This window comes from Triturus cristatus, chromosome 10, assembly GCF_964204655.1.
Source record: "Triturus cristatus chromosome 10, aTriCri1.1, whole genome shotgun sequence".
Classification (NCBI taxonomy): Eukaryota; Metazoa; Chordata; class Amphibia; order Caudata; family Salamandridae; genus Triturus; species Triturus cristatus.
In genome coordinates this window covers 1,033,368,910-1,033,384,535 of record NC_140593.1, presented here as the reverse complement: position 1 = coordinate 1,033,384,535, position 15,626 = coordinate 1,033,368,910, and the positions used below count along the sequence as shown (strand labels likewise).

Below are 15,626 nucleotides of genomic sequence, written 5' to 3'. Positions count from 1 at the left end.
CTATCTTTTGGCTCCACCTCACCATATGAAAGATTGGCTGCTCACACCTCACCATCAAGAACCTCTGTCTACTGCACCCACACATAGTGCAAGGACATTTCTGTGGAACCCTGCACACCTCCGGGGTAGATAGGTAATTTTTTTACATCTATACTGCAGTTATCATTTGACGCTCACACGCAAATACTAAGGCAAGCTCAATATAATGCGTTGTGAAGTCGAGCAGGCTAGGCTTACTCTTGGAGGGTTCTGGTAGTAAAACATAGTTCAGGCAGCAAACTTACCAGGCATGATAAATATAATGTTTAAGCTGTGTTATTTTTTTTGTGAGAGATATGACTATTATTATCCATATGGAAACATGCTCAGTAATTTTAATAGGGTCTTATGGCATTAGTCACTCTTTGGAGAACAGCATCCCTGTTAGTATCTCAATTCTCTGTATCTGTGTGTGGTTATCTGGGATTACAATTTGTATGGCAAAGGTGATCTAGCAGCCCAGCACAAGTGTCTACTCTGTCAGCAATCTTACTGCACATTTCTACGTCTGGTTTCAGTCTTGGTTAATCGTAACTGCACAGCTACATATTCTGTCCTGATCTGTCCAAAACTATATGAGAAGTGGAGTAAAAGAGACAGGCTGAGTGTGGGACAGGCAGAGAAAAAGGCGAGAGACCACTCTCTGACTACCACTAACACTAAAGCGCCGGTGTAATCCTAGGAATTTCGTATGTACAGGGGTCGAATTCTGACACTGGTATGTTACAGAACATTTTCCTATGCACTATCAAACATGTTATACAAACATTTGGTGGGAATAAATGGGTTGAACTATGACCTACTGCACAGATTTTCCAGGGTGCGCCAGAAGCCTTTCTATCCGCCGTGGTTCAGTTTATAAGACATGTACCCCATTGCTGTTATCCTCTGCAACTGCCCCCCCCCCATTTAGTAGTGTCATTAGCCTGGGCATGTATGAAGGCAGCAGTAAGCCACGTTTAATGAAGAATCATTTTGTGTGTCCCTTAATCACCCAACAAACCCGAAGCTCTCTGTCAATAAATCAATCAATCAATCAGTATTTATATAATGCTGCTTATCACCTTGGGGGGTATCCAGGCGTTGAGGAGTGGTGAGCCTTAGTTGAAGAGCCAGGTCTTGAGTTCATTCCTGAAGTCGGGGAAGTGAAAGGGAGGTACGGGGGTGGAGTGGGAGGTTGTTTCAGGACTTGGCGGCGAGGTAGGAGCAAGAATGACCTCCATTGCGGCTCCGCCAGATGTGGAGGGCTTGTGCAAGTGAGGCAGATTGGAGTTGTCTGGTAAGCTGGTGGAAGGTGAGGAGGTGGTTGATGTAGGAGGATCCGGTGTTGTAGAGGGCCTTTTAAGCATGCGCCAGCAGTTTGAACTGGCATTTGTTGTGGACGGGGAGCCAGTGGAGGCTTCTGGGGTGGGGGGTGATGCTGGTCCATTTGGGGAGGTCTCAGATGAATCTGGCTGAGGCGTTCCATATGGTCTGTAGTCGTTTAAAGCGGTGGGTGGTGCGTTGCCGTAGTCCAGTCGGCTGAAGATGAAGGCTTGAGTCACTGTTTTCCTAGTGCTGGTGGGATCCATTTGAAGATCTTACGAAGCATGCAGAGGGTATGGAAGCAGGAGGAAGCTACTGTGCTGACCTGTTGCTTCATGGAGAGATCACTGTCCAGGATGATGCTGAGGTTGCGGGCGTGGTTGGTGGGGGTGGATGAGAGCGTAGTGGGCCACAATGTGTCGTCCCATAGGGAGGTGTTCTTTCCAAAGATGAGCACTTCTGTCATGTCAGTGTTCAGCTTCAGGCACTTGGATCTCATCCAGTCGGCAACATTGGTCATGGCATTCTGGAATTTGGATCTGTGGTGGAGGTGCCTTCCATGAGTGAGAGGATGAGTTGGGTGTCGTCAGTGTATGAGATAGAGTTGAGTCCATGGGTCAGCAATGTCAGCTAATGGAGTCATGTACGCATTGAAGAGGGTGGGGCTGAGAGAGGATCCTTGGTGGACTCTGCAGATGATGCTCTTGGGTTCAGCGGTGACGGGTGGTAGGCTGATTTTCTGTGTGCGTCCTGTGAAGAAGGAGGTGATCCACTTGAGGGCATTTCCTCTGATGTCGATGTGGGGGAGTCTCGTGGTGAGGGTGTGGTGAGCTACTGTGTCAAAGGCCTCTGAAAGGTCGAGGAGGAGCAGGGCTGCTGTCTCACCACAGTTGAGAATGGATCTGATGTTGTCAGTTGCGGCCATCAAGGCGGTCTCGGTGCTGTGGTTGGAGCAGAGCGGTACAAAAGGGGGTGGTGATGGACGGAGCATCAGAACCAATCAAACACTCACACCCAGTCAACAGATCTGGGTTTGATCCATCACCATTCTTTAGCCCACTCTGCCACCCCAGTTCAGACATGGCCATATGCAAATCAGTCTGACCCTGTGCCTCATGGGAACAGTCCAGCCCGAACTGGTTGGAGCAGAAGCTGGACTGGGTGGCGTTGAGTAGGTTGTTTGCTTCTAGGTGGTCTGTGAGCTGGCGACTGATGGCTTTCTCCAGGACCTTGGCCAGGAAGGGGAGCAGTGAGATGGTGGCAGAGAGTTTCTTTTTGAGGGGTCTCATTTCTGCGTGTTTTCAGGCATCAGGGAAGGTGGCTCTGGTGATGGATGAGTTGAGGATGTTGGTGAGTGCGCTGCCGATTTCCTTCTGTCCCAGGTTGAAGGTATGGTGGGAGCCGGGATCTATCGGTGCTCTGGAGTGGTTGGAAGTCATGATCCCTGTGGTGATTGTCGTGGTGAGTGGTGTCCAAACGGTGATGCGGCTGTAGAAGATGTCGGTTTGTGTCAGGAGGTGGCTGTGGTCCGTTGGCTGCGTGTCGAAGTTGCTGTAGATGTCTGCTATCTTGTTGTGGAAGTAGTCCACCAGGGAGTCACAGAGGGCTAAGGAAGGTCAAATCGTGGTCTGAATGACAGATGGGCAGGAAACTTCTCTGATGATGCTGAAGAGCTCTCCTGTGTGATTGGCGCTAGCCTCGACGCAGTTGTTTAGGGTGTCCTTTTGGGTTCCTTGAGGCGGTGGTGGTATTTGCTGAGGGCAGACTTTAAGGTTGTGAGGTATGTGGGCTTCCTGCTGGAGTGCCATAGTATCTACATTCGCTTAGGCTCATGGTTGAAGGTCTGGAGTTCGGGAGTGAACCAGCTCATATGTTTGCTGAGTCTGCAGGTGATGGCTGTCTTCATGGGTGCCATTGTGTCAGTGTAGTTGGAGATCCAGTCAAAGAACTTTTGGATGGCTTACTTCTTCTTCTGGTTGCTTCTGCTTTGTCTGTGGCCCAGCACACAGACTTGCAGGTTTTGTTTTCGGACCCTGCCCTTTCTTACCACTCCTGATTCCCGCTGTTTTCCTGCCCTCCTTCCTCCCTGCCAGCCCTGCCACCACCCACGACTACTTATGGAGGCAGCTGCACCAAAGCCAAGCTCGTCTGCACCCGTCCATGCCTGGGCTGCGTCTGGACCGCGCCCAGCGCCAGGAACCCTGGCTTTTCTGCCGCCCATTGCTACACCACCTCTGAGCGCCTAGCTCTGGCCCCCAATGGCCACAACAACAACTTCTGCATTACCTCCCCGAGACACATGGAAGGACCCTTTGCCTGCCACCTCAGCTGGTTCACCTGCAACACCGAAACCCTTGCCCCACCTACACAGCTGAACTCCAGCCCTTCGGAACAGCCCCCATACATGCTGCTCAATGCCCAATCCCTCTGCAAGCACACCACCAAAATTTGGGATGCCATCACCACCTCCAGCCCAATGTGATGTTCCTCACCAAGACCAGCCTCACACCATCCTCAGCACCCAATATCGTGAGAGCAAAGCCCCACGGCTACAAGATGATACACAGAGACCGCACCAATAAACATGGAGGAGGCATCGCCATCATCCACAAGGAGACCCTCCAATGCACCACTACTGAAGACGACATCTCATCAATCATCTTCCATATCCGAATCAATGCAAACACTACCATCAGTGGAACCCTGGCCTACAGACCCCCGGCCCCCGCTTCTGTGATGCCATCTCTGAACTCATCGCTCCCCTGGCAATTGACTCCAAGCATTACATCTTCCTCTGTGACCTCAATTTCCACCTTGACAACCCCAATGACAACAACTCCACCAACCTCCCGGAAAGCATGAGCAACATCGGACTCACGTAACTGGTCACCAGCCCCACATGCTGTTCATGACACACCCTGGACCCAATCTTCACAGCCAGCCACAGAATTAAATTCAACCATGCCACCGAACTCACATGGACAGTCACAGCATCATCCACGTCACCATTGGGGCTCACCAAGTCCCACCACCACACCCCACTTCCGCGCAGCCGAAGGAACAAAATCATTGAGACAAATGGACTGCCTCCCTCAACACCACCAGACCCCACACCACCAGCAACCTTGAGCTAGATGTCCAAAAACTTCTCTGTTATTGACCAATATGTCATAATCCTGTCAAACAATTACCAAGGAACTTGTGAAATGGGTGTCCTGCTTAAGAAAACATAAGTGTATGTTCAAACGAGGGACAGATTGCAGCGTGAACACAACAACGGGTACACACAATTCAAAGGACAATTGGTATGTGATGTTCACCTAGCCTACCCTCTAAATGTGAGTCAATAAATTAATACAAGTACAGAAACTTTGACCTGCAGCGAGTCACGCAATCTGCTCACACGCAACAAACTGTCCTTTGAAGAGCTGGTTGCTGACACTCTACAAAAGCAATACCACCAAGGAGTGCTTAGTTTGCAAAAGAATAAGATAAGTTGTGAGATCCTAAGTTTTGTACAGAAGTCCTAAACCAGCACTATCAACGGTCATGCTGCACAGCACCAAGGCTGCGTAGTGTTGATTCCACCTCATAGCTCTTTAATCCACCAACTGGCACCTCCCATATCCTTTATGCCACTTAACCATTTCAGGTTCTTTTTATCCCTGCTATCTTTCTTTATCACTGTTTTCCTTTCTTTCTCTTCGTTCTGCTTTCTCCCTTTAGTGTTTTATACACTCTCGCTCTCGACCAAAGTCTGATGGGGAAAAATGAGGACAGTCCCCTCCTGCCACCACAAACTCAAATTAAGCATTGCAACCAACTAAAAGAGGAGATTCAAGAGGGAACACTGAACTCTTGAAGTACTCATACAATTCATATGTCTGCATCTAGGCCAAGTACACCCACCAAAGACAAGGGGCTTGTTGCAGTTGTGTTCCTTGTTAAACAATAGGACCATCAACAGGCAGCTCTGTGCTTGGAAGACTGCCAACACCATCCACAAAAATCACTGCTGCACTTACTGAGGCAAGGAACTGCCAGGAAACCCTGTCAGCAATGCTGACCGCGAAGTGGCGGTGTACTAGGAATGCATCACTGCCCCAGATGATGTGTCCCTGACACGTGCACAAGTGACATACTACTTTGATTGCTTCATGAATGTCACAAATGTCTAAGTTCCCTGAGTTGTTTCTAAACTACTGGCAGCTTAGACACAGCTATGCCCAGGTCCAAGTTGGTGTCCTTTCACACACAGAACGTTTGGCTTCTCTATAATGTGACTACAGCCACGTGGGCACACTGCAACAGGCCTAGGGTTTGGATTGGTGGCATAATTGAATGCTATGTCCAATGGAGTATACCCAACCAGTAGAAGAAGTGCAAAAACCATGCCAAGGAAGAGGTTGATTGATTGATTGAGGTGGGAGGTGCGGATGCTTTCTGCCTCCACCATGTATTGGTAGATGTGTCCAACTGCAAGCAAAGACTTGCCATACACTGTGCTACTGAGAGATGCTCAGTGGTAATAGCTTAATGTTATTCTCTTCTGGGGATAGATTTACCTCTTAATTTGGAATAAAAGAGACCGTCCCTATGTCACGGATCTCCTGCTTTCATAGATAAATATTCATTTACTTCCACACAATTTTTTGACCAATTCTTATCCTAAAATCTTATCACATATCTTGAGAGCTCAGTCTCAAGTCACTAAACTAAAATAACGTTTTTTATTTATGATACCCAAAACGGACCACAAATATTAACGTTGCTACAAACAAAATTCCTTGCAACTATTTTTTAACATAACACATGTTGTTTGTCCACTTGGGGTTTATTTGTACTATGAGAATTTGGACGGCTCTTCTTTCCTCCAGAACTAATTCATTCCTTGAATTTCTCGACTCCTAGAACTGAGACACGAATATCCACACACAGGTGTAGATGGGTCAGCTGGACAGCGCCTCACGCATCCCTGAAGACAGGCTATCCTTGCAGCTTTGAAGGGGATGTGTTTACCACAGAGATCCTGACACACTCATTTACAATGATGGTACTGCAGGGGAAGGCAAGGCATTTTACAGTGCCTTAAGCATCTTCAACCTAGACATTATAACATAACATGTATTGGTAAAGCGCACGTTCACCCCAATGGGGTCTATTGGCGCTGAATAACAGGCGTTTATTATTACCCAACTCAATGGAACTCATTTTATCAAGTTCAGATGGACGAACGGCTGAGTGGACCTGCTGCCTGTGACTATGCGGTCGAAGACAGGCCCCTGCAGTGGATGCATTGGTCCACTGAGCCACCAGACCCGGCTTATGATCATCTCACTCAAGCGGAGGGGTGGGCGACTGCGGTGTTCTTAGAGTTTTTTCACGAGTATCCAATAAACACATATGGCTTTTAAAAAAGGGTTTGGCAATGTTCATTTTTGTGATTACACTTTCACCACCAGCATGACTAGGCACTTTTCACTTTCCAGCTTTTGATTTCCCTGAACACCAATGAGCTAGAAATGTGCTGACAAAGCCAAATAAGAGATGCAGTTGAGACGCATTACACAAAATCCAACATGTCAACAAAATGGATTCCCTTCCGTGTGTCAGTGACGTCAGCATGATCAGTAGTTAGATGTTTGTTGTGGTAAGTAGAGCCAATTCAAAGCACTGCTATCTCCAGCTGGCCTGAGGATTATTGTATGTCAATCTGTTTGTGAGAAGTGCAGCTGGGATTCGTGGCAGACACTGGACTGGAAGACCACAATTCCATTGTTATTATTAGTGAACGTTTCATGCAGGTGTGTCGCAGTATCAGCTGACATTCTTTGCTGCCCTGGCATGAGGAAAGAGAGGTAGGTTACTGCCTTGAATCTGGGGCTTGGCACTGCTGCTTTGCCAACTGAGAGTGCCTGCAAGCAAGTTATGTCCCACAGGAAATTGTTATTGGGTAGTTCCCTGAATTTGAATATCTCTTATTGTTTCACAGGCTGTAAGATACACTGGTGAAAAGACTTTGGAGGCTTTTACAGAATTCTTAGAACAGCAAACAAAACCAAAAGTGGATCAAGAGGTAAGCTTGTATTTAGATGTTTTCGCTCTCTGTCTATGACCACAGTGCTTTCTGAAAGCAACACGAAGCTGTAATTATGTTGGCTGCCAAGTCCTGGGCCTGTTCTTGAGTTTCATTTGCTTCATCTCTATTCCCAAGACGCAGGCAGGGCTGGGCCTGCAAGGACACCACTGGCCTTGAGGGATTTCCTTCATGTGAGAAGGTTCTGCTGCCTAGGTTAGTATATAGTCAAAATGGTTAAATGCCAACATTGACAACCATTAAGAAGCAAAGCAGCCCAACAGTTGTGTGAACATCGAGTGGTTCAGAGTACACCAATTACTCTCCATGTGACTATTGCTTAAATACAACTGTAAATAAGCATTGGCAAAGCCTATAGGTCTCATTTTTGGGACCTGTTGGCTTTGCTGTACAGCACCCTCAAGATTCGGTAAAGCATGGTGGAAAGTTAAAAAAAAGTGTCATGACGGGTCAGGTATTTTGCAGGTCCACGCATGCCCTGTTACACATGCACGCATACAGTATGACACATGCACCATTTTTTTTACTGTGATGGATCAGTAAATAAAACAAAAAGAAATAGAAGTAGCGGAAAAACACTTTTAAGGTGGACATGCCTGAAGAAATTTGCAAACTGGTCCTCCTCAGACAAAAAAGTCCGTGGGTGGGGGGGAGGGAGAGCAACGGGGGGAGTCGAAGGTTGCAGCAAAGGAAAGCGGTAGCATTCCAGGTGGCGGGAAGCAACAGGGAGGTGGGAGGGGAAAAGCTAAGCTCAATGGAGAAAGACATGAGCAAGAAAACAAGGCAGAGGGGAGAAGGACATTGACAAGAGAGAGAGAGACATAGAACGCAGCGAAAGGGGAGAGAAGTTCACAAGGAAGATAACAATATAACAAATGCACTCTCAATGAGTTCTTAACTAAAAAGAAAACTGTAGTTCCCAAAAAGCAAGCAATGAAAGTACAAAAATAAAGCGGCTATGCTCCAGGAGAGGGACAAATGTGAAAGAGGAAGGCAAGCTCACACAAGGCAATGAATAAAAAGCAAGCTAATGAGAGTGACAATAAATTCAAACAATAGTAAGTAGTGGGTGTGGTCTAAGCCTAGTGCAAATCACAATAGGTATTTTGCAACCCGACAGCTTGCGCTGTCAGGGAGGCTAGACCTAAAAATGTGACTTAACTTAAACATAATGTTCATTCATGGCAGATTTGTAACAGATTCCAAAATTGTTCTTTTTAACGTAATTTAATTCGCAATAAAGGGGGGCGTGGCTAAGATGGCGGCTCCGTAAGATGTATTTTGATCCCTCCGCTACCTGGACAAACACACACTATAGTTTGCCTAGTATTGCCCTTAAATACACCAGATGTTGGGCTCAGGATCGCTGGGATACTAGGGCCATACCTGGGAGACCTGAGCCTTTGGCGAGTTCTGGTGCAGCTGGAAGATCTTGGTCTGAAGCGGGGCTGAGTAAGATAGCGGGTGCAATGAGGTTATCGGTGCCGGTTCCAGCCCAGCAGGCTCCCCCGCTTCCGACTTGACAGCTGGTGCTGCAGGGGCAAGACCAGTGTTGAAGGAGCCCTGTCGAGCCAGGGACACAACTGGCTACTGCCGCAGACTGAGGTTCTGGAGCAGTCCCCATACGGCCTCTCACCACGTTGCTAGTCTCTACAGGGGCAGTTTGGACTCCTGGTCCGCCTCCAAGTTATGGTCCTGATCCGGTGTCCTGCCCAGCAAGCTCCACGCATCCGAGGTGGCGGCCAGCGCTTTGAGGGGCAAACCCCAAGTTTGAAAGGGGCTTGGCGGCTGTCCAAAACCCCTTTAACCCAATCTTCAATAGGGGCACTAGGGAACTGAATGGATTCTTTCAATGTGCAGTTACATTTCTCAATCCAGCCGATGGTCTCCTGGTGATAAAAAGAGCACTTTTTGTGTGTTATACCTCTTTCCTTCAAGTATGATTCTATCTGGGAAGAAGTGAATTGAACTCTGTTATTGGTGAGTATGAAACTCGGATTGCTATCTCCATAGAACACCTCATCTAAAACGTACACACCGAACGGGTAGAAATGTCATGGATGACCTTCACCATTGGCCACCTTGACAGCAAATCCATCAAAGCCAACACGTGTCTGTTTCCACCACTGTTATTGTCAATAGGGTCCAGTATGTCAAGGGAAACTTCTCCCCAGACCTCACCAGGAATCCTCCCTTCAAACCAAAGGAGCAGTCCTGACTTTTTGACTTTTATCACTGTCTAAAATAATAACAATCCCTTACCGACCTTTCCCCTTGTGAATTCATCCCTGGCCACCAATATGTGTTCCTCAACCGTTCTTTAGTTTTACAAATGCCTTGGTAGCCTTCATGTGGTAAATCCAACAAGCAACATCTCAACCCCGCAGGAACCACTCATCTATTAGCTCTCAGAACAAGATCATTTCTCATTGCTAACTTATTACTCACCTTCTCAAAACCACCCATTTATCCTTTCGGCCAAGACAAAGTGCCCTGTAAAATCTCTAGCACCTTCTCCAACACCTCATCCTTCTAGACCGCCTCCAGCCAACTGGCTGAACATTTTTGCACAACAAAATACAGCCAAAGCCTCTTTCTCAATTGTTGAGTAATTTTCTTCAGCTGCTTTGAGAGATCCCGGGCTGAACGCAATGGTGACCATGTCTGACCCCTGGACCTGTTTGATCACTGCTCCTAACCCTTCCCGCTGGCATCAGGGTGGAGATAACAAGGACGTCCAGCATAAAACTCTTTAAGTGCTGAGCCTTTCAAAAACATTTCTTCATATCAGTACATTCCCTCTGACAATCCTCAGACTACTTAAACTGTACTCCTTTCTTAAACAACTGTCTAATGACACACGTATACCTTTAGAGAAATTTTCTACAAACCTGCTGTAAAACTCAGCCATGCTCAAGAAAACCTGCACATCTTCCTTCTTTACAGGTGGAGGCAGCTGTGAAATGGTCTTGACTAACTCCTCTTTAGACTTTACCCATTGGATAGAAATAACGTGCCCAAAGTAGTTAATCTCTGGTAAACACAACTTACATTTGCTTATTTTCAAAGTATTACCTTTGTCTGTGAGAATTTGCAACACCTCTTTCACCTTGCCCACATGTGAAGCCAAACTGTCACTGAAGATAAGGACGTCATCTTAAAACAAGTTGACTCCTGGAGTGTTCCCTAGCATGTCGCTCTTAAGCCTTTGGAAAACTGATGCCGCAGAGCACAACCCAAAAAGGCTTTCAGTTAAGTCTGAAGACCCTAAATGTAGGCCTTGGCAGTGAAATCTGCTCCTTTTGTATAGTTTTCTGCACTCCGCGAAGCTCACAAAGTGCAGAAAACTTTGCTCCGCGTAGTGCAGTGGAGTTTTTTCCCCGCTTACGTTCGCGAGCGGTAAGTTGGCGAGCACGAGCTGCTGCTCGAGTACAATTTCTACTTGAGCAGCAGGAAGATCATCGCAAACGGATGTTCGCACTGCACTCCACAACTTGTGGAACTCCACTGAGTTTTTTTGTCACTTTGAGGCGTTCTTCGTAGCAAAACTCCCCGACTACACCCAGGCCTGACCAAATGGGGTAATGAAAGTAGTGTAATTCTTGGACTTAGGACTTAAATGATCCTGGTGGATGAAAGGTCTAGGTTGGAAAATAACTTGGACCCACCAAGTAAACTTTTCCATGATATTTGTCAAAGAGAACTTATCCTCCACCACCTGTTTGTTGAGTTACCTTAAATAAATGCAGAGCCTGATCTCTCCAAAACTCTTGGTGGCCACCACAATAGGAGAAACCCACTCTGATGCTTCCACTGCCTCATTCACACCTTCTGAACACAAACGATGTAGCTCTTGATTAACAGCATATTGTACATGGATAAGTACACTTCTACCTTCAATGAAACTGAAACGGTATTCCTTTTGAGTTGAATGCGATGCATATATCTCTTGACACACCCAATCTTCTTTGAAACCACCTCCGGAAATTCCTTTGGCAAATCAACATTAAAGTCCAAGAAATTAGTTTAATCAGTTGTGACTTTCCTAACCTGAACGTGTGGTGTGGCATTGGGATCCAGAAAAATCCCTAACAGCTTTTGTTAAGGCCAGCTAAGAATTACCATGAATAACATTCCTCTGGAATTCAATTTTTGCCTTGAATTACTCCACAAGGGCAATTGGCTTCCCTCCATAATTATATGGCATCACGTCAGGCTCCTCAAGTTTAATCTTTCCTCAAAAATTCCTCTCAAAATCAGAATTGGAATATGAGGGACAACTTGCCTCCTGAATCAATCATCATGGTGATCTGAATCCCATTGATGCCTACTGTATTCGAAGGATTATCACAAACAGCATCCAGCACACAGCTGACATCATTCACCACTTGCAAAACCACCAGATCACTAAGTCCAATTAATTGATTTTCTCCTTAACTAGTTTTGATCTGCAACACTTGACATAGTGCCCCTTTTTAAACAATTTTTGCAGATAACTCTAATAGCAGGACACTCTTTAGAGTTAACAAAGTGACTCGGGCTATCACATCTGAAGCACACACCCTTGGGGTTAATATTACTAGAAACACCTGTCTTTGGGGTTGCGCCCACAGCCTGTACAGGTGAAGAGTGGTCCCTTTGCTTCTGTAATTCTTTGATCCACTCTAAGGAATGTTCTACCCTTTTAGAGGATGACTTCAGATAATGTGAGATCGTTTTTTAACCACAACTCCTCCTTGATATTATCAGATTTGCACTGCAGTATAAACTGATCCCTTAACTGTTCTTCCACCCCCATGCCAAAATTTCAGGAAGGAGCAAATTTGCGTAAACCTGTGGCAAATTCTTCAAGGGATTCATCAGGGCCTTGCTTCCTCCTGCCGAAGTGAAATCTCTCTAAAATGATAGAGACTTTAGGTAGATAGTGATCTCTAACTTGTTAATCGCCTTCTCAAATTCATGTCCTGCATGTCCCCCATCACCATCCTCATACACATCTGATTTTGGAAGATTCTCAAAAAATCCTGCCGCTCCAAGACAGCTTTCTTCTCAGGAAACTTGACAGCTTCCTTCTCAGGAGACATGTTTGACCCACAAACCTTCACAAAAATAATAAAGAATTGTTTCCGTTTAACCCATGAAATCACTGGCTCTACTGAGGAAGCTAGAAAAAAATGGGGGAGGGGATGTGTTTTGCCTTGTGCTGCACACTAAAGTATTGAAACCTAAGGGAAAGAAATAACTATTGTTAAGAAGTAAATGATGTTACTTTTTGCTTTACAATGGTATTTCAGAACAGCGGTGCAACCCAGACAAAGAAATGTCTTGCAAGTAAAATTCTCAGGGAAGTAAGCAGAAAACAAAAGGCACTGTTTTTTATTTTGCAACACAAAACGAGCAAATGTCCCAAAAATAAGTCTGGAAGCCCCTCTGTTACCCAAATATCCTTCACACTGAAGTCACTGACGCAATAGTACGTATCCAACAGAGAAGTGCCAGAGGTTCAGTGTGCAGCGGATCAAAGATTACACAGCGGCGCAGAGATACCTCAGAAAGGCGTCCTTGAAGACACAGCTGAGACGACAAATCAGTCTCCGCTGAGCCTCACGAAGCACAGAAGCGGCGTCCTTGCAGAAACAGTTGAGACGAAAAGTCCCTGCTGGCCCTCACAATTGTTACCCAATGATTTTTGAAGCAGAACCCTTCTTAATGAAAAAGTTAGATAGGGCTTTCTGCCAAATACGTATGTCTTCATGAGGTAGGCATAACGGTGGAGAAAAGATTTATTTTCACCAAACCTTCCCAACTTTGCAAGTCTGCTAAACTGGGCTGCACACATAAAAACTTTGAAAACTTTTATACTATGTTTAGGCATAGTTTTGTACTGAAAGGGTACACTTCCAGGATAAAACCTATACTCGACATCCCACATGCATATACCCTTGACCTACGTTACAAGGGTGTGTGTGTGGTGCAATACCTCCAAAAGTGTGCCTTAAGAGAGGAAACCAGTGCCATATCTTAGAATATATGACACTGTTCTGCTCTCTCCTTTTTTTATGCCACATACTGCATCAACTTTGGTTGCTGTGCTGCTTTGCTTGAAAAAATAGTAAAGGTTGCCTAGAGTGTTGTGTTGACTGAGAAATAAAGAGATATGGTAATCTATAAGGATAGATTATGTATCATTCCTAGCTGCTCACTTGAAAAAGTGACATGTGCATAAACATGGCTATGTTTCAATACCTCTGCTTGTATAGTTTGTCATGTTGTGATCGAGAGAGGTCCGCGACTCCACCTGGAACTGGTGAATGCTAGTCTTATACCGTGATTAGATTAACTAGGTTAAATCCAGATTTCTTGTTCTCGAACGGGTGGGACGATCCGGCCTATAGACTCGAGGTGCCACTTACCGGGTTCTCATCTCTCCAGAGTATGCTCTATGGGGCGACGGTTTCCCGGTCGCTTCCAGGTGTTGTGCGGGCCCCCTTTCTGGCGTGGCGTGCCGCCTTGCGGCATACCCGCTGGTCGGGAACGAAGACCTTGCTCACACCACTTTGGCACGGGACTTGGCTGCGGGAGGTGGCGGGACTTGAGGGTTTTCGACAGTGGGATCTTCTAGGGATCTCCAGCTTGGGTGATGTCTGGCGGGGGAGCCACATGTGTTCCTTCGAGGAGCTTCAAACCCGCTTCTCTTTAAAGTCTTCGCAATTTTATAAGTATCTTCAGCTGCGTCATGCGGTCCAGGCCCATGTCCCTCTAGATTCCAGATTGCCTGCCCATAGCCCGCCCGAGGCTCAGGTGATGTTGGGGTGTCTGGGGAGGGGGGGAATATCCTGCATCTATAAATCCCTGATCAACAATACCCCGGTAGATTGGAGCGGACTAAAACAGCGATGGGAGACATGGGTGGGTCCCTTGGATGATGCTGACTGGAGGGACGCCCTTATGGCACCCAGATCGCTTACCACTTCCGCTAGGCTGCGGCTCATCCAACTTTACTACCTCCACGCCGCTTATCTGACCCCGGACCGCTTATACCGTGCAGGCCTCCGCCTGGACGCTTCATGTGCTCACTGTGGGGTAGAGCCGGTAGACTTCTTCCACATGGTATGGTCTTGTTCCCGCCTGGAGAGTTATTGGACCACGATTGAAACTGAGTTAACTGAAGTCCTGGGATGAGAGGTCCCCCATGACCCTAGAATGGCTCTGCTGGGCATAACGGATGGGCTAGATGGGTCCCGTAATGACAAGTACTTTCTAACTACTGCCCTAATGGTGGCCAAAAGAGATATCGCTGCCGCGTGGAAACAACCGGACCCACCCAGGGGTGCTACCTGGAGAAGAGGTGTGGACTGGTGTGCCGCTCAGGAGCGGTCGTTGTACGCTGCCCAGGGCTGCCTCAAAAAATTCCGTAAAATATGGGCGAAATGGCTTGGGGGTCTGTTTTAAGGGGTGGGGAGTGCGGGGGCGGGGGCGGGGGGCTGAGGAGGAGGGGTGGGTCTCGCAATTGCTTGTCAATGCTTCCATGATCGGTTTTATTGATGCCAAGTTACTCGAACTGTTGTATGTCATCCTTGATTTTGCTTTCTACAAAGAAATAAAAAATTTGCTTATCAAAAAAAATCCAGATTTCTTTTTTATTATGTGACATTGTTGATGTTACTTTCCGGTTTTCCTTCGACCTGGACATCCATAGTAGGGGTCATTGATGTCGTACATGACTGCCTTGTAGGTGAACTTTGTGGTACTTGCTGGACCCCGATGTCCCAAAGTGGCTGTTGTATTATGGAACGGCTGGGGAAGAACTATACAAAAATAATTCTACTACATTGAATTGGACAGGATGTGCTGTAGGGGTCTTACAAATTGGTCTTGATCTTCAATCATATCTAATAAATCAATCCTCCTACAATCGGGGTTGGATTGACATTTCCTTTCACTGGTGACAAGCAATTTTGGATTCAAGACCCCTTTTTCTAGTTACCCTGAAGGAGGGTAATGGTTGTTTACAATAGACAGCAAAAAGTAAGATATCAACTCAACTTTAACTTCACCAGTGGATGGCATGTTTATTAATGAGACCCTGAATGTTTTGAATAGCTGTTTAATTGAGTTGCATAATTCACACACAAAGGATTTACAATTTTGCTTCCTGCTCGCCGTATCTCTGATTAAGGCATTC

General features: G+C 46.4%; 1 protein-coding gene across 1 annotated transcript in view; it reads left to right on the top strand.

Annotated features, from left to right (window-relative positions):
* The window catches only part of PDILT (protein disulfide isomerase like, testis expressed), a 199,931-nt gene that overhangs the window by 173,831 nt on the left and 10,474 nt on the right, over nucleotides 1-15,626 (top strand). The window contains exon 10 of the mRNA XM_085629085.1: nucleotides 7,337-7,420. Within this exon, the coding sequence (XP_085485211.1) occupies nucleotides 7,337-7,420 (84 nt within the window). The remainder of the gene's footprint in view (nucleotides 1-7,336; nucleotides 7,421-15,626) is intronic.